The sequence below is a fragment of the Styela clava genome, chromosome 3 (genome assembly GCF_964204865.1).
Source record: "Styela clava chromosome 3, kaStyClav1.hap1.2, whole genome shotgun sequence".
In the NCBI taxonomy this organism is placed as follows: domain Eukaryota; kingdom Metazoa; phylum Chordata; class Ascidiacea; order Stolidobranchia; family Styelidae; genus Styela; species Styela clava.
The window spans coordinates 8038363-8062131 of record NC_135252.1 but is presented as its reverse complement, the minus strand read 5'-3'; the positions used below and the strand labels follow the sequence as shown (position 1 = coordinate 8062131).

At 34.8% G+C, this 23769-nt stretch overlaps 2 protein-coding genes across 2 annotated transcripts; both read right to left on the bottom strand.

The window, feature by feature from the left end:
- Positions 1-1510: 1510 nt before the first annotated feature.
- Positions 1511-3739, bottom strand: LOC120342661 (uncharacterized). Its single transcript, XM_078111034.1, has 4 exons — positions 3619-3739; positions 2974-3363; positions 2174-2413; positions 1511-2063 (listed from the first exon to the last, which is right to left on the bottom strand). The coding sequence occupies exons 2-4, from the start codon at positions 3057-3059 to the stop codon at positions 1961-1963; spliced, it is 429 nt and encodes a 142-aa protein (XP_077967160.1). The 5' UTR covers positions 3060-3363; positions 3619-3739; the 3' UTR covers positions 1511-1960.
- Positions 3740-13311: 9572 nt separating this feature from the next.
- Positions 13312-16513, bottom strand: LOC120342681 (uncharacterized). Its single transcript, XM_039411616.2, has 5 exons — positions 16356-16513; positions 14624-14802; positions 14314-14426; positions 13908-14034; positions 13312-13685 (listed from the first exon to the last, which is right to left on the bottom strand). The coding sequence occupies exons 1-5, from the start codon at positions 16371-16373 to the stop codon at positions 13583-13585; spliced, it is 540 nt and encodes a 179-aa protein (XP_039267550.2). The 5' UTR covers positions 16374-16513; the 3' UTR covers positions 13312-13582.
- Between the last annotated feature and the right edge of the window lie 7256 nt (positions 16514-23769).

The window sequence follows — 23769 nt, the reverse complement described above, 5'->3', positions numbered from 1 at the left end:
TCTTTTTACAACAATACAATTTTGCAAAAGTAAATTCGCGTAAATTTCTTCTCGCATGATGTATGTTTTTTTTTGCAAAATGCTCTCATATGTTCACCGGTTCTTATATTAAAGCACCTCCACATTAAACCAAGCAATGTGGATCAAGAAATAATTTTTAAACATGATTTGTTTGAAACAAGTAATTAACAGTTTATTTATTATTTTGTCTGGTCGTTGTCCAAAAGATTTTGCATAATATTATTAATTTAATTCACAAATTTGATGATCTTGTTAAATCGCATGTTGAATCCGCAGCAATGATGTTTTCGTACAAATTTCCTGTACTGACTGTATCAAATATATAAAATGACTAGTCTACAATATTTATTGAGTTTCAGTGCACAATTCATGAAATTCCAATACTACCGTTGTGCGTGTCTATTTAGATTAACTCAAAAAGTTTTAATTGGCTCTGCTCCTCTCGTGTTTGAACTAGACTAGAGGAAAGGCCTACTCGTAAAAGAGGCTCGCAGGACTTTTTGGGGTTGCACGTTTTTGACCTATTCCTCAAACTTACATAACCGAGTGGAAAAGCGATCATTATGCATTGAACAAGTATGGATACAATGTTCGTTAATAGTAAAACATTCTTTCTGAACAGTTTAAATGATTTATTGATGTGAAATAATTAGCATGTTATTTAGTGATCATTTTCATGTGAAATGGAAAAAGCTATTTTTGATCGGCATTATATATTATAGACCAATAGAGTAATGAATCTTTATTTGAGAACTAAAATCAGGTCAACTCACACGCATTTTACGGCTTTTGGAAGGCTTACCTCATCACATCAAATAATCGCGCGTGAACACTTGCCAAAGAAAGCCTTTGTAAGAAAACGTGTTTTACTTTGGCATTTCTCATATAAAGCAAGTGTTAAAGTCTTTTGTTACTCAATTGACTATTTTTGGCATCTCACAAATTAAAGCGCTTGAAATTGCTTTTCTCCCCCTTTGACCACCCGTATGTTGTATTCAGAACCTTTGTTGTTGTCTCGCTATTCATAGTGTTTGATGTAGTTCTTTGTAGCTAACTGATATCAATCAAATCAAAATATTTATGTTAAAAAACCCTAATGGATTATTAAATCCGACTTTCACGTTTTATTTTGTTACACTTTTGTTTATTTATTTATCAAATGGCTATCCAAAACAAGATATAATCAAGTTGTGTTGTCTACTTCTAAATTCTGCATTCTGCATTCCTAGAATTTCACCCACAAAAATCGTTATTTCGACTAAGATCACATTCGGAATTTGTGGTACAAAAAGTATTTGACATCAGAAAGATGTAAACGCTTATTTATTTTCCGCTCATTAACCTTCCAACGTGTCTGCGGATATTTTATTTCATTATTGGATCGTCTTATTGCACCTTGCGTGTATATTTATTTATACTTCGGAAGGCGGTCGGAAGCGATAAGACAACCTGCCGTAAAATCTGCTTTAATTAAGTAATATTAACCAAATCTTGATGTAAGGATTTATAGATCAAATATTTAAAGTTAAAAATTGCATTTGTTGTAAAAGAATAATAATAACAGTAAATTATAGTAGACATATATATCGAAATGAATAGCAATAAATTATACATTTTTGAATAGGCGAGAACTAGGCAAAATATACATTACGGCAAATAGTATTGTGTGAAATATAAAAATATTGAAGCAAAAGTAATGATTAATGATTGTAACGATGAAATGTCGCCGTGTCAATTTAAGACATGTCTTCTGGGGTATATAGTCTCGTGCAGCTTCGTTTATTGTAACTCGATGTCGACGAACGAAAGTCACCTTTTCATCAGCGAAATGACACCGCTTACACCTCCAGTTCATTCAGAGCACGTCTCAATAAGGTTTCTCCTTTTATTCATTCAATAAATATACTGTCAGCCATTTACCAATTGAAATCCATCGTACTCAACCGCATTGTTCAAGAGCTGCTTTGAACAATTCTGGTTGATCGGCAAATACCAAAATTGCATTGTAGCATTCTCTCTGTCGCTCAAAGTATCTTTGTTTCCTGTTAAAATAACATTATTTAGTCGAATATATCACTCGTGTTGGTGCTTTTAATAGGTATTTTGTTCTAGACCATTTTAAGTGAAAATATACACATAAATTCAGGCTTACAAGGATCGGATGAAAACTCTTGTATATTCTTCATCGTAAGCTTTTCCCGAAATTGCGCTGAACAAACCATCTACATGTCTTCGAGATCGGAGTTTTCTCATCTTTGCGAGGAAGTGTGATATTTCATGTCTCACGGTGGGGTTCGATTCTTGGCGAACAAGGTGATGAAGGGCTTTCAATATCGCCTGTTCTCTCACCATGTGTGATGGTTTTTTGGCGTCGTGTCCGGCAACGTGCCCTCTAAAAACAATGGGGGATTACACGGGGTTGTGTACATAATATTCTACTACGGAATAAAAATAGAACACTTCGTGTTACTCAAATTACGGACTTTGGAACCCAGTTTGTGACATAAAGTGGTAGCAACACACCTCCAACACGCCCATGGACGAACCTTCATCCGCAATTCTTCATACAGATTTCACTTTTTTTCACTTGGCATTTTGACAAAATGGTAATTGAAAAGTTTTGTGACCAACTCATTTCAATACTGCTTATATCTGATTATGCGCAATCCGATTTGTTTATAAATAAAATATGTTATTCTTATGAGGCGCTTCGAGTAAGCCAACCCAAATTACAAAACACTGTGTAAGTTGTTATCACAATCTTAGTTATCATCGGACCAGGGCTCATATGCCGAAATCTGGTACCAACGATACAATCAAAATTTGGCCTGTACACTAATCACTAATCTCTCGGTAATCGCTAAAGCTCCGTGTACTATTGGGTAGGGCGAGTTTGGTTGAACTGAAAATATATCTTTACAAAAATAGAAATATTGTAGGACCGATGCTCACCTTTTTAAAGGCGATGCTTCAGATTCGCTCATCCTTAACAGTAAGACGCATCCAATTGTCATTGTCAAGACTTCGATAACTCGCATCTTCTTTTGTACGTTATGATACAGTTTGTAGGATATGTAAAGTTTGGTCCAATAATTGACCGTTTCTCGCTCCGATTGATACTGTTTCAGCAATCGTGTTTCGTATGGTTTTGACAAGCGTCACTCGTTCGTGCTGTATATATATTATCTAAACTTCTTCTCATGTTTTCCGCATTAGTTTCCGTTTGGAGATGAAGAAAAAGGCTCCGTTATCATTTAACATCCTGAAGCTAGTACGACGAGCGGTACCAATATAGGGCCAATTGATATTTTGTTTCGTGTTCCATTGATACTGTATTGCGATCTTTTCGCATGGATTTTGAAATTTCAATTAATATGTTATTCGACCTTTCGCCACCAAGCGTTGGAATAATAGAGCATGGTCCCGCCGTGTAATGCCCTTCAATTGCTCTGGTAGTTGACGGGACGATGCGAAACATAGCACATATTTATTTCAAATATGGATTTTTTCACTTTCAAACCAATGTGATATTAGTTCTAGGTTTTAATTTTTTCATAAACTTTGCTTATCATCAACATAATTTTTATACTATCCCACCTTGTGAAGAATATATTTCCCTTTATCAGTTGTAGAGCTCCTCCGGGTTTAGGAAATTATCTTGTGTTGAAAAATATTGACTCAGACAGAAGTTAGGCACGGCGTTCGTTGACCCCTATAATCAGTCATAAAAATCGGCCGCCTTTGTCGTTTCGTAAATAATACAAACTCTTAAAGAATTTATTTGGCCTATTAATGTTTATGCTTCAAATAAACGTGAAATTATTATTTGGCTACCGAATTGCAACTTTCCATAGATTTATATTTCTTACGTGTTGTTCTCTGTACTTTTGTGTGTGGCACTTTTACGACTCACATCCGTGCAGCTGACATGTATAGTTTAGTGAGAATAGCAATTTATGAAATTAGAACGAATTTTATCATCTAGATCTCGATTTTTTCCTCATTCATTTTGTTATGAAGTTTATATACTCATATAATGGTGCGTGGAGTTCAGTGACACTTGCTAAGAAAACGCCTTTTTATCTGCCTTTATATCAGTGACTAATCGCAAAATCCAAAAGTTGCGAAATCTTGGCACATCTTTCGTTTGCATACTCTTAATTCTTCCTTTTCAATTTACCGTTATAAAATGATTGAGCCAGATGTTCAACAAAGAATAAAGCGTGGACCACCCCAGTTTGAAATATTCAAACGGTCGTAGATAAAAGAGATTCCAAACCGATGAATATTATTAATTGATTTATTTCTATATACCATGGCTTTATGATTGACACTTTCATGCGACTGGTTGGTTTACTTCTGTTTGATAATGGCGACACCCGAGGACATTGTTGGGAAATATCCCACATTGCAAAATATTTCCGAATTATCTTCCGTCATAGCGGACTACCACAAGGTACAAAGCAGTTCCCGTAACCGTTTTCTATTGTTGTCATTGCATTTTGTAGTAAACGTTAATACGTAGTGACGCAATAAGCGCGATTGCAACATACCACGTGTCGTTGAGCGTTAATATTGGCGAACTGAAAGCACGCTCCATTCATAACTAGTTCATAGCATAATAAATACCTTGATATTAAAAGGCTTTGTTATCTGTTTACATGTGCTGATCAAACATATGGCCCCTTCCAGTCTACGACACCCATCCGTTTGTACTAATATCGACATCTATTTTTGAATGAATATCAATAGTAATTAGCAGATAAATTTAGCACTAGTTTGACGTATTATGTTGAAATTAACGGTTATATAAAGCCGTATTTAAAAATTAATGGAAATGCTCTGAAAGTCGGCATCCATAACTAGTATGCTTTGCATCGTAAAGTTTTCGATTCATAATTAACTTTTCTCCATACACCATGTATAGATAGCTTCAATTTAACAAACGAAAACATATTCCATCCATGTCGGTCTTACGAATGATTGTAGCCGACACCATATACGCATCCATGCTTGTTTATATAGTCTCGTATAGAGAAAAGTTGTTATACATCAGATAGAACGCATTTCTTAAAGTGTTTGTGCGGCCCACAACATTGCGTTTTTTTTTTTGTCTAGCTTCATCGCCAACACTGGTTGAAGAACTGTGAAGTTTGTCGATATACACATTTAAGTATATTTTGTAACTACATCGAAGTTTAACTGTCGAATCGGAAAAAATCAGCTTTGATATATCGATATTTATTTCCTTAAATAAGGAGGATGAAATTTGGCAAATTACGCGGGCTCATTAGTCTATTGTCATTATATCGTGTCGGAAGTGGAACCAGTTAATGTGAATCATCGATTATAGCCTGTAATGGGTTTCAACAACATTCATTTCGAATGTTTATTCAATTTAAGTGCCTTATTCAGAGTTTTCCTTCCGTTCTGATGATTTGTTTCACGCAGGGCATCATATCATATCTGGATGAGTCAACTTTGTTAGTATAAAATCTTACAATCTTTCCCTATTTGGATATATGATTCTGGTTCAGAAAATAAATCACTAAGACCCCTAAAATTATGACTGATATGTGACCTCATATCCTGGATATAATTTTAATCTCTCGTAATTGTTTAGAATTTTCCGCTAGTGATCTATAGATAAGAGTTGTCGAAAGTTGAACAATCTCAATCTCCGACAATTCAAGGCCAGAACCGGTTAGATCAATTTACTGTCATTGCCCGTCCTGGAAAACCTTGTGTTGCGAGATACTTTATGTGAAATGAATGGAGTAGGCATAATATAAACATCGGTAATAATTACAGATAGACTACCAATGTTTTACTAAACTTAAAGGCGTGTGGCAGGCGTGCTATAAGTCGACCAATTATGGCTTTATGTTTAACAGCGGAACCAACTACCAATAGCTTACCTAGGCAAAACCCATTAAGTGTTTCTCTCGCCAAATATCAATATTGTTATAACTTTTTTACTGACTCGTAGTGTGACGACTTCATTGCTGGAAACTTCTGCGACATGTCGGCTTATAGCAAAACTGTTTCAACCTTTTTTTTTCAAAAGAACGACATGATACCATTTGACCTGTCTATGCGATATTTATCAATGGAAAAAATTCAGAAGGTTTTGGTGGTATTTTGTCAAAATGAGCCACGGAACGAATCGAACGTTTGAATCTTTTTTTTATTAAATTTAGATTCACGTCAATCACAAATGATATTACAAAGATCATTATCTTATCCTGTTGAGGATTTTTAATATATGTGAAGGCGTGGGCTCTCATTTTGTGATTTATCTCCCATTATTTTTAGAAATCACACGATCACTATCATAGTATATATTGCAGTCATTATTTACACGTTGATGGTCTGTCAAGACGCACAAACGTGTCAGTAATTGGCGATCGTCCTTTAGACTGGCACGTTTTTACCCAATACTTAAAACCTTAGTTATGATCGAAAGTTAAGGTTTTGCATCAGTTGCTTTTAAGATATGAATTTAATATTCTCTACAAATTTTATGAAATCAAATAAAAATCGCTTTTCCATTAGTGATATTAGTTTGTTTATCACGTGCATATCTGGAATATTGTTTCAAACAACAATTTTGCTCATCCGAAGCAGCGTGTTTTTGAAATAGGTCACATGAAAACATTTACGCCCCCTCATTTTAGCAGTATAACGGTGCTAGTTCCCAGAACCGCCCACGTGACCACCCTTACCGAAATACTGTCATATTAAATGAGTTGTCTCATATCAGTAAATTTTCTAGTCTTTATTCGTAGTTGCAACCATACCGTCCATCTAACAAATTGTTTCGTAAAGTAATCGATATTTGTTTCCAGGGCTTGTTCTTATATTCTCTTTACAAGATTAATTAATAGCAATTCCATTTTGTCTTCAAATGACACGATACAATAATGGTAAAATCAGAGTGAAATTCACTCATTTTGTAACAGTTTATGCAATGTTTAACTTTGCAAGGTTTTCGCAAAATTTCCAAAAATTATTTACCCAAGGACCCAATTATATTTGTTTATTTTACACTTCAAAATATAATACATACGTAACTTATTATACAAATATTATTGTTTCCCAAGTAGAGTTGGATTAGATTGGCTCGGTGACGATCCGAATCACATGAAAATAATGCCATTTGGAAATTCAGTGTTCGAATACATTGCGATTATAGAATAGTTTTTGATAACACATGATATCTCGTCATTTACGATATTAAAATGTTGAAGTTTTTTTATTATTATGGCTTCTCAGAATGAGTTCTACGTATACAGCCTTTTCTATATTGACTCCGTTGACGATTTTACTGTTATGGATAGTGAATATTTGTTGAGTATCATTATATCCCAATACGATCTATTAAAAGTGAGCAAGCGATACCCAAATACATGAACGCGAATGTTATACCGGTGCAACTATATACATGCCCTCCTGTTGCGCAACCGATTGCTGAAATCGATTGGCAAAAAGTCCAATTTTTATTTAAATCAGCGATTTTTCTTAAAAATATCATACCGATGTCCACCTTCAACTACTGGTAATTTTTTCAAGTTGGATTGGTTCAATAGTTGAGGGCTGAAATTCTTTTTATCTCAAAAACAACAATTTTAACGGAACCGTGTTTACGCGATCTTTTATTGTGACAGTTGAGAATTGAGATGTTTATTCTGGCTAGCGCTACCCCGCGGTCTAAGATATTATCCCCGATTAGCAAATATTCGGAATGGTTAAGCAAGTATTTAACATGTTTTTTTTTTGTGATTTGTTGCTTCAAAAATCGGTTTTAGATCTCAAAAATGTCCTTTTGCAAATCATATCTCAGGTGTAACACATGCACGTCACTTACACCCACAGGATCAATTGGTCAATAGTTTGTGGACGAGGCGGGAAAAATGCCATGGAGTAAGATTACGATATAAACATTCTAATGATATCGTGAAATGTTGATGACTTGATGAACTGATTCAAACATTGAATGAAATTTATTGTGTAAATAGCAAATTACGCTCGCAATTTAGAAAGGGCGTTGAAGATAAAAAGCGAGCACCTAATTTTAGATTCACGTACGCAGTTTGTAAAGTTTGTTTTTGCCAACGCGAAGAAAATATTTCAACATCAAACTTCGAGCACCTGTTCATTATATATTCATATAACACCCCCATTGGATTCATGATTTTTATAGAAACAAGACACGATTCTCCTGGGGAACTGCTTCTGACAATACTTTTGTGACCCCCTGGTTGTCAAAACGTTTTCAATAACGTTTCTTTGTGTCTTATCTTATGAAGTAAACTTTTTCTTATATTGTTCTTGCCTTGTCTATCTCACACCTCCATGATATCCGCCTCCATTTAAGGTGCTGGAATTTGGTAGGAGGTGAGCAACGCCCACGTCACTTTACAGCGACTGTTATGACATATTATGCCGTCGTATTGCGCGTCGACCCCTCTCTCTCTCTCGAAATGTTGTAATTTATTCACGTCACCAGTCTGATGAGGCAATATTTCAAAGTTAGTGCGTGCCGGGCGTCACACCAATTCCGTAGGTTGGTATGATCATGAATGCGAACTATTCGACTCTTGTACTAGATTTTTGAATCTACATATTCCGACTAGATGAACTTTTGCTTTGTTAATAAAAGCATATACGTTCTGTTTCCGGCATTTTGCTTGAAGGGTCTTCTTATCATCATGACATGACACAAAACAACTTTGAGTATCACATCTCCTGATATATGTAGTGGTTATCTATTATATAGCTGTGTGTGATTCGACTTTGACGTATTCCAAATTTTTGAAAACTTGTGTCCATTAATACTTTCGATTTACTCAACATTGAATCAGCGTTTCTTTTTTCGCCTACTCAAATATACTCTTGAGCAGTAATTCTCAACCGCGGCTCTTAAAGCTGCATGCGCCTTATAATTACTTCTTCTGCGGCTTTCATTATCCTTCGAAAATTAAAATTAATCAATGACTCGAATTTGATAAAAGGAAGTGCATTAGTTGAATTGATGTCATCGTAGCTTTTAGGTCGTTTTGAATGCAACTTTTAATCACGATGTCATGGTGTTTTCCCCCAATGTTTAGCCTACGTTTTGGTAAACTGATTTCATTGTTTCCAGTAGTCACAAGCAGGCTACCCCTTACACTGTGCAAAGTTCAGATATTTTCTTTTGTTGATGTTGTTATTTTAAAATACATTTTAATTTTGCGTTTTTTTTTATGTGCGCTCCTTATAACTTTAAGGTTTGAAATTTGTCTCCGACACTGAAAAAGGTTGAAAACCACTGCTCTTGAGTCAAATATTTTTTCCATTTTTGTTCTCATTTGATTCAAATCTGAAAAAAAGGTTAAAAGGGCGCTTTGTAGTTTGCATAACAATGGGTAACTTTTCATCTTTGTTATACAAGATGGGATATTAAATTTGTTATATAGAACCGATTGTTTTAAGCATCACGCGTTTTTGAATTTCATATTCAAATGTACAATTTGATGCTTGTTTGTTTTATATTGCGCAAAACAGTCCTACGATAATCAGCCCACAATTGACCGGTGAAATGAGTTCGATTCCATTTTCATACAGGGCGTTGCGTAACCAATATACGCGCGCTAAACCACACTGTTGCAAAATCTGTGGTTGTGAAATAGTTCGTAAATTATCGATATACATTTCCGAATACCGGCTGCCAATAATGTGCTTGAGTAGCGAAAACATTTGAAAAAATAAATTGCTTCACTTGGTTTTCCATCCATCTTTTTACAGAAATCACGTGTTCCCAAATGACATTTCGGTTCTAAGTGTAATGTCAAATGGCATCTGGAAATGGAAGAAAGTGTTTGAAGGTAAATTATTGACTCCTACAGTAAATATTTTGGTGATTTTTAACATTTGACCGAGAAACCGTTTCTTCCTTTGATTCTCGTTTAACGCAATTCGTGTTTATCATGGCCATTTACCTTTCACGCAATCATTACACCATCACTTCACAGCAATTTATCTGTTGAATCGTCTGTTCACGGCGCCGTTGAGCTTGTTCCACACGTCCTTCTCCCACAAGCCACGAGCTGGGCACGCGGGTGGTATCAGAATCATGTGTTATATACGTCGACTTATTTTAGTATACTTCATGCTCCAAAAAATCCTCGTGGAACATTTCTCCAACAACTGCTTTATTTTTGATAAATCGATGAAATTTCCGCATAATACTACAGAAGAACATGATCATATTGTCATATAATGGACATGGCTTTATCCAAGAATGTGATAGATTGCTTGGTACATTAATGACGAGTTGTAGTTGTATAGTTGCAATGTAGTTTAGTATTCGATCTTTTATTCGTATTGGCAAAGTCATAATAATCGAAAATGTCAACTCACGTTGCGTCCATCCGCGTGCTTTGAAACCATTTCTGGCAATAAAACCGAATGATCGGGTTTGCTGGCAGTTTCGTGACACCATTCGTCGTCGGTGGACGTGTAACTCGATTTTAGAATTCCGCTGTCATATGACACGAAAAAAGTTCAAATTCCCCACCAAAGAGGGCGATTTCCTTGTTTTGAATAGTCCATTTGTTAGTAAATCGGCAACTTACCTGGACGTCCACGCTTAACAGAACCCACCAAGTTCACCAAGTATTGATAGAAGCAATTGCCGCACAACTGAACCGCCTCGACCGTTCACATATCCGGTTTCGTATGTCCATCCCTATTTCTGACCGCATTGTGCAAGAAATCAAAGTTTTTTCCATGTTATAGATTAGAATTCTCACTAATTCGTATTTCGTAATATTGAATCAAATTCATTTTTGTTTTGCATTTACTTACCCAATAATGTATGAACACACCCCTGTTACCACAAAATATCGATGACATTTATTAGGACATTTAATATATTGTTAGCATTCATCTTCATTATAAATGATATTATCCATTTGAAGCCATGTTCATAATGAACCTTTCACCATTGACCCAGTTGTCAATATTCACTCAGCCGATAACCCCATTGATGGCAATTTATCTAAATGATCTTTTTATGACGTCTGTGAGCTTGCACCACACGCTGATTCTCCCCAAGTCCGGAGTCCACGGCCAGAGCGCGTGGGGATGAGATCAAACTCACGTGATATTTGTTAAATCCACTTATTACGGTCATTTATTTTATACTACCAAATATCCTTCCATGACAGGTGGTCCAATGTTGTCGGCCTCGCGGGCCACAAAATTATTTTTGCATTTTTTGCTGGCCACAATAGTGCCAAGAATAGGCAAACATTGTGATACAAAACAAACACTTTCATTGTTCAAACACATTATCATTATTTGTCTTTTACCAAGCTAAAACATGGAAGAACCACCAAAAAAACTCAATTAAACGTGCAAAAATCTTACTATATATATCCTACATGTATACACTATAGTGTGCGCTTTCAAACTCTTCAAAACGGAAAAAGTGCCATAAAGAGAAAATGCCGTTTTAGAATTTTAGATACAGAAGTGTAATTGGTAATTACTAAATTGTTTGACATATAGGCAGCATTTTTTGTAATACTGTTTAGACTGGTTGCAAAAGACCATCCGGCAGGCATTATATATTCGGTCACAATATTAATATTTATTTATCAGGCATAGCCAACTTAGGCTAATAGATTCCTCATTCGATTTTTAGTTTTCTATAAAGCCTATTTTGTTAGCATATATTCCCGACCAAAAAGATAGAAAGCCAGTTAACAATTTAGACTAGCCAAGCACATTATTCAACTTCGCTAGTTGCCTCAGCTAGCCATAACATTAGTCAATTCAGTGACATTAGTTATGTAACAATATTTCGAAAGATTTTTCTGGGTATTTTGATGACGGAACAACACCAAATGCGTTTTTTTGTCACCCTCTCGAAAAGGTAACGCGGGCCACAGATAATGAAGTGTCGGGCCAAATGTGGCCCGCGGGCCTGGATTTGGATCACCCTGTTCTATGAGTTTTAACCTAACCAATCGCGCAAATTTCTACGTATCGACACAGAAGAACATGACCATATTACCATATTCTGAGAAGATCTCTATACAGGATAAAGATACAATTATATTAGATAGCTTGATACATAAATGACGACTTGTGTAATTTAGAGTTCGAGACCCTATTTGCGATGGCAACGTCGCAATAATCGGAAATATCAACTTAACCTTAATCCACCCGTGCGCTTCGAAACGATTCCTGGTAACAAAACTGAGTGACCAAATTCGATGGGTGTTTCGTGACATCATTTTTCGTGAAACTTGTAAGTCGGATTTTAAAATTCTGCATTCATAAATGGTTAAATTCATGGTCCATATATTTTGCAAATTTAGAAAACTGTTTTTTGTGTACGAATAAATATTTCATTGCGAAATAGCACGTACCCGTGGGCCGTAACTAATATCTTACGTGGACTTAACAGTAGCATCGTTATATTCACTTGTTATCGATGGTAACAAGTATCGAACAGCTGACCCTCCTCGATCGTTCGCATATCTAGTTTCGAACCGATGCAAGCTGTCCATACCTTAGCCTACAGGAGGCATACGAAAGACGGTATTCAAATGACGATCAGTATATACCCCTAAAGATATATCCTTTCAAATTGCTAACTGTGCGTTCCCGCCTATTTACAAGATTCAGTGTACACAGTACAGTCACGAAATTTGGTCGTACTGATACGGAACAACATATAAACGCCGTTTGGTGAGAATAAATCAGCATGATGTCTTGACCAATATCATAACAGGACAACAATATTCTCAATGGAATAAATGTCTATATTTACACACTGAATTAAATTAATAATACTAATAGAATATCGACGTAACCGAAGCTGATGATCTGCGATATCACCATGACTAAGACGTACAACGATATTATATATTAACTCAGTGACCACTTAACTATCAATGACTAATATAATGCCAAAACGTTTCTGGGCAACATTAATTGTCAAATTCACTCTCACTAACTATATTCCCAGAGCACGCCACATCGAATAGTTACAAGAATCCTGCGAAAAGATATGGAACGTTATCCGTCGCCACTATGAAAAATCGCAGATCCATCATCCATATTTTTCAGGCCCGTTATTGTCACTTTTTACTACTTTTCTATATGAACTAAAATAACCACATTTTTCACTATGGTGACCCGGTATACTCCCTATATGTGATTGTCTTAGCGATTGCATTTTAGTAATTTGACGTGTGTCTTCCCGAAAATATTCTTCCAACGAATATGACATTCAAGGACATTTTCTAAATTTTATTTGGCGTAGTAGTAATAATAGCAAAAATAATAAATAAATACTAACTGATACGAAACATAACACAAAGGAGTTTTTGCGTCGGCAAAAAGGCAGTATTTGCGATGATCAATGAATCACACTTAACGTTTACAGTAAATATATTGCAACACATACCGGCAAATGGAGCAAAAAACACAAATATAGAAAATAAAAACTGGGGAAAAGTTTTGCAAGATTTAGGTGCATAAGGATATCACATTTGTTTTCGAAAGATCAGTATGCGCAGCTTTCCAATGCAAATTGCAGTTCTTTAAGGGACTCGACGTATGGTATCAGATCTCCCAAGCAAACAGTATCGTGTGTTTTAGGCGAGGACCTAAAAAGAGAAAGTGTGTGTATATTTAATAATAGTGAACGATATAATAACATATTTGCCATACATAAGCCATGAATACGGTGACTTTCCAGAATATTACTACTATGCGCTTTATTTACACAATTTATTTGGAAATCGACCATCTCATTCTTATGATATTTGAAGTAGATTAGGTTGTCATTCCTTTAGATGAATTAGAAAGATAGAGAAAACTCGACATACCCTCTTAACATTTTCCTCAGGTTCCCTGCTGCCTTTGCGTCTTGATAATGAGATAATAGGCTCATATGTGTTCCGTCCGAATATCGCCGAAGACGCTCAAGGTGTTCCAACTGTGTATCATCCTCTTCTAAAAACGATTATTGAAAAATGTAAATCTCTGTATTACTTTCATGAATATGTCTTTCCTTAGCTAGTGATTTTAGAAATAATGCTTTTTTTAATTGTTTTGATTGTTAAATTCAACATTTCTGACTATACCTAACTTCTTTTCATACTTGAGATTTTAAAATTAAGTTATATACAAGAAAGTAAATATATTTGACTTTTACCATAGAATGCGGTATTTAGTATTCCATGAAAATCTTGAACAATCTTATTTTACGCTGGGAAAGAAAAATCAATTTACCTTCTCGGAAAATAGATTCTGGTTCGTTGGCTTTGACATCGTACATTGAAGCTTCTCGGATTTCTCTATTCCTCCAAAAGTTGATAATGCGTAAAAGAGAATCATTGTCAGTGCTAAACAAAAAGAATTCATATTTTATTGTAGAAGTGGCCAAGTTTTAAAATTAGAAAGTTTTAAACTTGATATCAGCATATGTAAAATAAAATTCTAGTAAAATTAGTTTCACTCATTCAATAAAAAAATTCTTATATAATACTACACTACATTAGTTTTGTCCAATTTGCAATCGTAAAAAAATATATATACTCACTCTTTTAATGGCAAAGCTTTGGTAGTTTGAGTTAAACACGCAACTACAAGAAATATCGTCGCAAAACGTGATGTGCAATCCAAAATTGTTTCAGTCCGCATGTTGCTTTTGGTATTCTTTGCTGGATACTGTTCTTCCCGTGTATTAGATGAAGGGTAATGATTTTCCGTGTGATTTTTCTGTATATATACGTTGAGAGAGAATATATCATTGGGAGAATTGACAAAGAAAAAATCGAAAAACTAACAAATGTGAGTCGTCACAATTCGTCTTAGAGAGAAACGTTAATAGGAAATTTCACAATGATTGTTTAAAGATCTTTCTGGTGAAAGCACATGCCTCCCGTTGACATACTGGTATTTTATTCAGTTCATTTTGGTGTTTTTAACCGTTCTATTCAAAATCTGTCATGTCAACTCGATCAATACTCGAGTGTATCATTCGGACGCGCAAGATAACTTAGTAAATTGAAGAAGGAATAATTTTTTGAGTTTACTTTGACTCATGGCACTGCCAAAAAAACAGTATTTTACGCCTACCAGATGCGTCTCTATACGGATCGGTCAGTTTCCACTGAACCGTAAAGTATTGGCACACCCTTAGTTTAACACTAAACCTAAAACTGAATTTTTTATTTTATCAAAGCTTTCTAGGTTTTTAGTTTTCACACGTTCTTAATGCAAGACTAGACCGAAAACTGGAAATTTTATCCAAGCTTTTTCGTTTTTTCATACATTTGCAAAAAAAGTCTAAGATTGTCCGGTTTGTAATTTTTGCTCTCAAGACTATTGATGCTATACAGTACAGACTAAGCGCCGATAATAGTATTGAATAACGTGGTTGTGCCCATTTGGGCATGGTGTAAATATGTACGTTTATATATTGTTAATTGATCACTGTTTTTCGGTTTAAATTATTAATGTTAACCTAATCAATCTCAAATAATGCGCGGTTGTTCACATTTTGAATCTCACTCAAGTATGAGATATTACTCACTTCTACTATAGAAACAATAACCCCATTTTGTTTAATACATAACGTTATTTTTGAGTTTAAACAAATATGAATGAATTAAATTTCTTTGTTTTTCAGAACCAGCCCATGCCTTTTAATATGTAAGGTTTTTCTCTTTGCCGTCCTATCAACGAACGACATCAGAAAACGCCTACCTGAAAACATAAGAAATTTTTATATTTCGATGGACAGAATATTTAAAGACCAGTTTACGAGTTACCACGTTGCGTGCGAGTTCTTTTCTTTTTTCGGCGCGAATCTGGGCGGCAGCTTGATGGCATTTCTATTTTTGCCCCCCATGATACAATTTACTATCCTTTGCGTGGCTGGAAGAATGAGTGAGGAACAAATAGAAGAAGTAAATATATCCTAGCTTCGCGCATTTGGAATGTCGTCGAAATTATCTTAAATATCAATTCTTTCTTTTTGTTTGCGTATCCATGATCTTTACACAATGTGCAGTGTACACATTCCTGCTTCCGAAATGAATCGTAATTTTTGTTGACGCCCTTTGTAGTTAAAACGTAAAAATTGACACCGAATATTTTCCTTCTTTCCCTTGAATAACTGACATACTGTTTTAGAAAACGTAATATGTTCCAACTAGTTCTACGCATCTCAATACATATGGCGTCATAGTATTTATAAATATATAGCCCGGAACTAAGTAATCGTTTTCTTGATACTTCAAGGATGTTTTTTTGCGTGGAATTCTTACCGCTTCGTCATTTCTCATAATTGTAGTATCTGTTTGTTGATGATTTCAAACTAAGAGCATTAATATTTCTATTATATTCCGTGAGAGATTAGCTCATTTGTCCCTCTCATCCGCGGTCGCCCTTCCATACTTTTAATGTTATGCATCTCGCAATTTGTATATACGTTAAATTACATTTTATGTTTTGATTATAGTTTCATAATATTTTCCGCGTCTTCTCGTTCGCGTTCATCGTTAAATATTTAACAATGGTTTGCATGTGAATGAATGAGCGTCATTACTTTGTTTAACATTATTTGGTATCACGAGCACCCCGATTCTAAAATATGGAATCATTGCAAAACTTTATTGTTCTCTATATGACTTATTTTAGGTACTCACGATCAAAGTCTATTTCACATGGTTAACTGAACATACGCACTCACTGTGATTGATAACATAATTTTAGTTGACAGATCTTTTATTCCATTACCCATTATTTCACCATTTCGGTAGGTTTTAGTGTCAATGACCTTTTTCAATCTCGTGAACTTTTACAGCGAAGTCGCGATTAATATTTAACTTTTTTTTTCAGTTATTGAAGAAAAATTTAATAATAACGTGTCTGATATCATCCGCAATACTAAAAACATCATAATAAACGACATGTGGGGGTAGTTCTCTTGGTATTTTTACAGCACCGCCAAATTGTTTACAACGGGGTCCGAGGCCACAGGAGAGAATCTCACTTTCTATTAAATTTGTAATAGATTTCGGCTTTCTATTTGATGATAGTTTTTGATAAATAAAGGTATGGTTCAAATGCGGAAAGTAGCCTCCATAAAAACTCAACTCCCATTGTTCAATAAGTGCGCATAATATGTTTCTCGGAATCACAGTTTTGTTTTTCGTTTTTGTTAAACCTAATTATTTTTACACTCTTTACATCTCAATTGTTACTGTGTACACTGTACACGATGGATTTGAACTTAGATATTAAATTCTTTGACGATGTTGTGAATTCAGATATTTTGTCCAATTCAATTTATAAACTAAACCCATATCCGTTTGCATCAGTATGGATGAAAATGTACATGTATTTAAAAATGAAACATTTTAATATTATTATATGATTCGTTTTTAAATTTGAACATGCAAGAATATAGTAAAATGTGTTAATATTGTACTTTTTGGTGTTATTGCTGGTTACTTCTTCCTCGTTTCAAGTTGAGATCTAGGCTATGATTACTGTACCAACTATTTATCTATGTAGCAAGTACACGATGTTGAATGATGATTATTGTGATTGAAATTTTGTGGTTTGTTTTTAGAGAACGTGGAAAGTGCTTTAGATTATCGTGCTCGCGTGGTCATATTGTTTGTTGTTTTGTTTACTGTATCATTGGTATGCACGCAATTGAATTTAAATAAAAAGAATGCATTAAAATTTGTTTTGCTCACAACGGCTTGTCTGATTCTATATATTCTTATTGTTTACGACTTTTTCATCATGTGTTTGTCAGAGGAATATTAATATTATTTTAAAAAATATTGCTTCGTACGAAAAAAATTCATATGGCTTGTGAATAAGGTATCTACTGGACTGAAATAATCATCACTTTCCAAGATTTCTCATAAAATAAGTTGTTATCGATAAATCTTCCACTGTGTTTATTGAACCGATTAAAACTTGACTCCGTTTAAATTCTGTGAATTCGTGATAAACAAACAAAGCTTTCGTCAAATTTCTAATTGCAAGCTTATTGGAATACGTATAAATGACTGTGGAGTTCGTGGTTTATTCAGTATCCACTTTCAAGCAACTTATTCAAAAATTGCACGACCATTTTTGTCTTCGTGCTTGAGTGTAAAGGAATTCACTGTAAACCTATATTTTATATTCACATTTTTCATCCACTTTAATTGCGTTGCGATTTGTAGGAGCTGTTCAATGGTATGTTCAAAAGAATCTAGATATACGTTTCTACAACATTGTTCCGTCATCTCCGCATCCACGTACATTTGCACCCGTAAGTTGCACCCAGGACATTATATTCGGGTGCTAACATCTGTGGGTGCAAATGTCCTGGGTGCAGTTCACGAGTGAAAATATACGGGTGAAAATGTGCTGTCACCATACACCATATGGCAGAGGTTGGCAACCTTTTGTCGATCGCGGGCCAAAATTAAAAGTTGCAAGTCATTGGCTGGACAAACAAGTTGAAAACCGAACGGGTGATACTTTTTATAATAAATATCAACCATTGAACCTTTTGCACTTAGCATCAACTTTTCTGCGTTTTGTTTCCCAATTATAATTAATTGTTGTCTAATTATAATCTAGGGTCATTGTTGTCTAGGGTCATTGGCGGGCAGCACATATTTTTAGAAAGTTGAAAACCGAACGGGTGATAATTTTTATAATAAATATCAACCAGTGATACATCTCTCGGATAAAAGAATATTGATTTAATTTCATTTGAATATTTTCGGCGCCATTGTTGTCTAATTATAATTAAAGCATACGCTCATTAAACGAGGTTGCCGACACCTGCCATATGAGGTTTAGCTCTTTTTGCTTTTGCTCTTGTGTATTTCTTTCAAACCTATTATGAAGTAACACTTTATTGCCACAAATACATTCTACAAACAGAAAATGTGAATAAAGATACACTGACAAAGAAAAATGATGAATACCCACTCGGCCTTGAAGCACATCTTTCCGTCTGTTTTTATTAAGGAACTTGTTTGGGAATTGCCAGTATTGTAGTATGTATACGTGTATAAATAAAACTTTTTACCAGTCGATATTTGTTACTTCAGTTTTTTACATCTCAGTGATCATATTAATATAATTATTCATATCTTAGTGATAACTAAGTTACCACTATCAAGAAAAAGACCAACCAAATACTAAGATAAAACAGTATTGTAAGTAAAGTATGAAAACTGATCTGAAAAGCGCATATGAAATTTTTGCGCATAACGTTTAGGAGGGAATCAAAACCGAGAGAAATTCATTTGCAATGCTATATTTGTTGAATTCATTTATTTCGGGGCTGTATTTTTTTTTTGAGTTGAAGCTTTTGATTCTGCTCTGAACTTTGAGCTAAATATATAATTGTCTTGAAAGAGATTTCCCTTTGCTTCGTACCTCAGTAGGTCAAAGGTAAAAATCCTGACCACATTCATCACAGGCGTTGACAAAACATAATGGCCTTTATTTGGATAAAAAAAATGTATAATAAATTAACCTGTTTACTGTGGAAATATGGCATACTCATTGTATAATTTTGTGTGTACATTGCGTTGTGGAATCAGTCTCACGTCCTTGAAATTATCATGTATCGACCACATTATAAATGCCATGCTTCGGTTTTGTCACGAAATAACCTCGACTTGTGACACGCAATGTGGCCATAATCGCGATGTAAATACACGTCATTGTTTGATTTCAAATGACTTAATAATCCAGTTTGTGTATTTCACATTGTGAAACATATTATTCATTATTTACAAAACTGAAACTACGGATTATGTTCATTATAACTAGACACATTGTTATTTATACATACATGTAACATGCGGAATCTAAGAATATAGCATACTTGATGTTTTCTTTCCGGTTGAATTTCATCATTTTGATCCTTTAGTAGTTTAGTTCGTATAGTTCCAAAATTAACAAATTGTTTTCTCAGAGAGTATATCGGGATTCCACCCGAAAAAGAGATGTTGATAAAACTTGTTGCAGACTAACAGTTTCTTGACAAAGTAAATCACATTTGCCATATGTTTTCTCGAGAACATCTATATTCTATGCTAATACAGCTCATGGACTATTCACGTTTATCATTTATTATACTTATACGCGAATTCAGCGTTCGTGGGTATTTTGCACCATATAGTTTGCATGGAGAACAATGTACACAAAGGTTATAGCCATGTGCCACCATTCACTGAGCCGGTGATCCCTTTTTCAGTGGAAAATCAGCAGGACAACTTATTCTCAGAGCCTGAAAAATTCGGTTTAATTAACACGACGACCTCAGTCCAGGAGACATTTGAGGAATTAATAAAAGTAATCGCTTTGTATATGTCACATTTTTAGATTTAAACTGCAGAAGGAGCTAATAGTTATGGAAAAAAGAGATTTCTTGTCTCAACAACAACACCAAAGAATGAGCCAACGCGTGCTTTAAGTCTTATTATTTTAGCAATTACTCTCAATTATTGCTTAATTGCATATTGTTTTCTGTGATTTCGTGGAAATGTATGAATGATGTTGATGTTTATAAGCTTATCTGAAAAATCACGACATGAGTAAAAGAGAAATATGTATCTCAATTGTTTTTGTATTATATTGTGATTAGCGGGGATGTCATGTTAATGCATTTTTTATCGAATGTTATCTTAACTAATATTGGCCTTAACAAAATAAATAATGTATATCTTTAAACCACACTGGACCCAACAGTTACCTCGTCGTAGATTGATATTTGGAAATACGATAGTGAATCTGCACGAAGTATACTTGCGAGGAGAGTAAAAACATTTTCATGTGAAAAATAACTTTAGGGCAGATATTACACAACAGTTTTTTTTTGTGATTCAACTAAAATCCTAGGAATCATATCCTATGTGACATGAAAAGCAAGTACACAGTTTTATATTCATTAAAGTAAATATAATAAATTATATATAATTTTTAGTTTCGAGCATTAGAATTTTTTATTACAATACTTTTTAGTAATATCAGGTTAAGCGATCCTCAAAGCAAAGTTTTAAAAAACAAACAAACATCTCGAGTATTTAAAAACTTTAATCATGGTTTATGATCTGTGGAACACACACATAATGAATTCGTCCAAATCATAATTTTGTTGACACAGACAATATAGACTCATTTCATTGTAGTTTTACGACAAAGACTACGCCACCCACTGCAACTTTTTAATATTATCATTCACCTCAAAATCTTTAAAATGCCTATTACGAATTTCAGCATTGATGTATTTTTTTTTTCATGTGGTCCGGATTCATACCATAAAAATGGCAACAACGTCAGTAACTTTGTATTTCGGCAAAGAGTACGCACCGAAACTACCTCATGATTCGTTTTATTGCCATTCACTGTAAAATACTTTAAACGTCAATCACAAATTTCAGATATGATTATTTTTTTCATGTGGGCCACATTCGCGCCATAAAATATACATGAGGTCTGTAATTTTCGCATACAGAAGAATTTTTGGGGTGTCATTTGGGTTTTATGACTATTATCGGTTCAAATGCCTATGTTTCAAGTAATAACAATTCTTTTTTTCGTGGAGTTAGAATCGAGGCTAAGTATGAATCCAAGTAGCGATAAACATACATATTATACCGAAGGACAACGCACGGAAATAAATACTCGTACACAAACTTGCTTTTCGAAGTTCAGTTCCGCAAGCACGAGTTCGCCAAAATAGATCAGCGGAGAGTTCGCATGGTAATGTAATTTATTTCAAAACCAGAATAGCTTTGGGTAAAACAACAGGCTTTGACGAGGCCAGCGTGAATCTAGAAAAATTCCAAAGAATCATTTATTTTTCTTGTATATTTATTAATATTTAAAACACAGTTGATCGGGTATATCTACAAAGACTACCACGTAATCAATCACCAATCATATAAAATAATCAATTATTGTGCATACATCTTAAAATTTTCCATTTTTGATCATGTTTCTTCATTTTGCCATTTTATATGCAATGAATCGTTCAATTTCCCTCCCTTGAGAATCATTTTTCTTCCCAAATCCCAAAGTGGGGGCGCTGACATCAATACGGGAACTCACAAGAAGTGAGATATTTTATGTCATTTACTCATCTATGCTTTGGTTAAAACTCTAGAGTTTGTTTGTGCCTTCGGTGTTGGAAATTTCTCGCTTAACATGGAATAGGTATTATGACTTCTTCAAACCCGTATTGTTTCATAAAATTTCTAGTCTAGCGCATACGGCATATGCTCCCTTCACCATGCATTCTACGTTTTGTTGTACTGTATTGAATAACCGTTTTATTTCACTATCGGGTTCTATGGTGCTTTGATAAGTATAAGTACAACACCCGTATGTTATAAAAGTGTTTGAAATTGTTTAGTGTTTGTTTATCATTTGTGTTGCGTAAGTACATTATTTGTGTTGCGGCAAACTATCGAATACAGTGACATAAGCAGCATATTTAACTTATGTATATTAAAAACAGTATTATACAGCGTCGTCCCCAAAAAACGGAATCATCAATTTCCAATTACCCGGTACTTCTACGAAAATGGAGTGAATTATTTAATTTTGTCCACACTTGACTTCTGTTTGCGTATGTTTGTACCCAAAAGTGTCGGAAAATCTAGGACGTTTTGCACAAAAATTATGTTGTTCCTAGAATATGTTCCAAATGCTCTCCTCGACATTGAAGAAAGAATTGCATTATTTTTGCAACAATGTCAATCTCTTTTTTGAGTATTTCTTTATTTTATTTCTGCAATTGCAGCCTTGTGTTCACCAATCGTTTGAGGATTGTCTTGATACAAATTGTCCTTCAATCACCCTAAATATCAAAATCTGAGAGGTTTCAGTCCGATATTTAAGGTGCCCACTGGATGTCATTGCTGACTTTTCTCTCAGGGAAGCAAGCGTCTGATTTGATGTATTGCGGGTCGCCCTGCCATGCTGGAACCATTGCTGGTCATTCCTATCAATCCCTCAAGTTATGTCCCGATTTTTCTCGGCACAAACGCGTAATGTTCTGTATTCACCGTTTGAAATCTTTCATTTCCATGTCCTGACAACAGAAGGTGCGCTTCAGCAGAAAACTGAGTGGTTGAAAATTTTGCAAAACTTCTTAGTATAATCATACGCATACAGAAGCTCAAGTGCAAATAACAATAAAAAAGTTTTTTAGAGATAATTTTTGGTTTTCATTTTCTGGATAACCCTGAATGTCCAGAAGAGAAAATGCGCCACTATCATTGGGTCTATACTTTCAAACCCATGTTCAGTCTTTCAGTGTTCCATCTTTTTGGCAACAGAATAAAATTAAAATATCTTCACGTGTTAGCTTGGGTCAAAATTTTTGTTATTGCTCTTACCAGCTTATTCTGGATAGAGTGTGTATTTGGTGCAGTGTCTGCACTTTCACATATCGAGAGATTCTCTCGGCAGTGTCAGACGCGGCTCAAGACTGTTTTTGACTGAAAAGAAGCCAGATATTATCAAGCTGGTGGTATTTCCCTAGGCTCAACTTTCACAATATACTAATGATAAATGGACAATAAAGTTGCTTCAACATTTTTGTCAGGGGGGCGTTTGTTAGTTAAAAGGTCGTCCAAGGGGGCGCTGGCAAAAAAAAGTTTGGGAAACACTGTTCTAGATGGACATCTCGATCTCTGAACATTT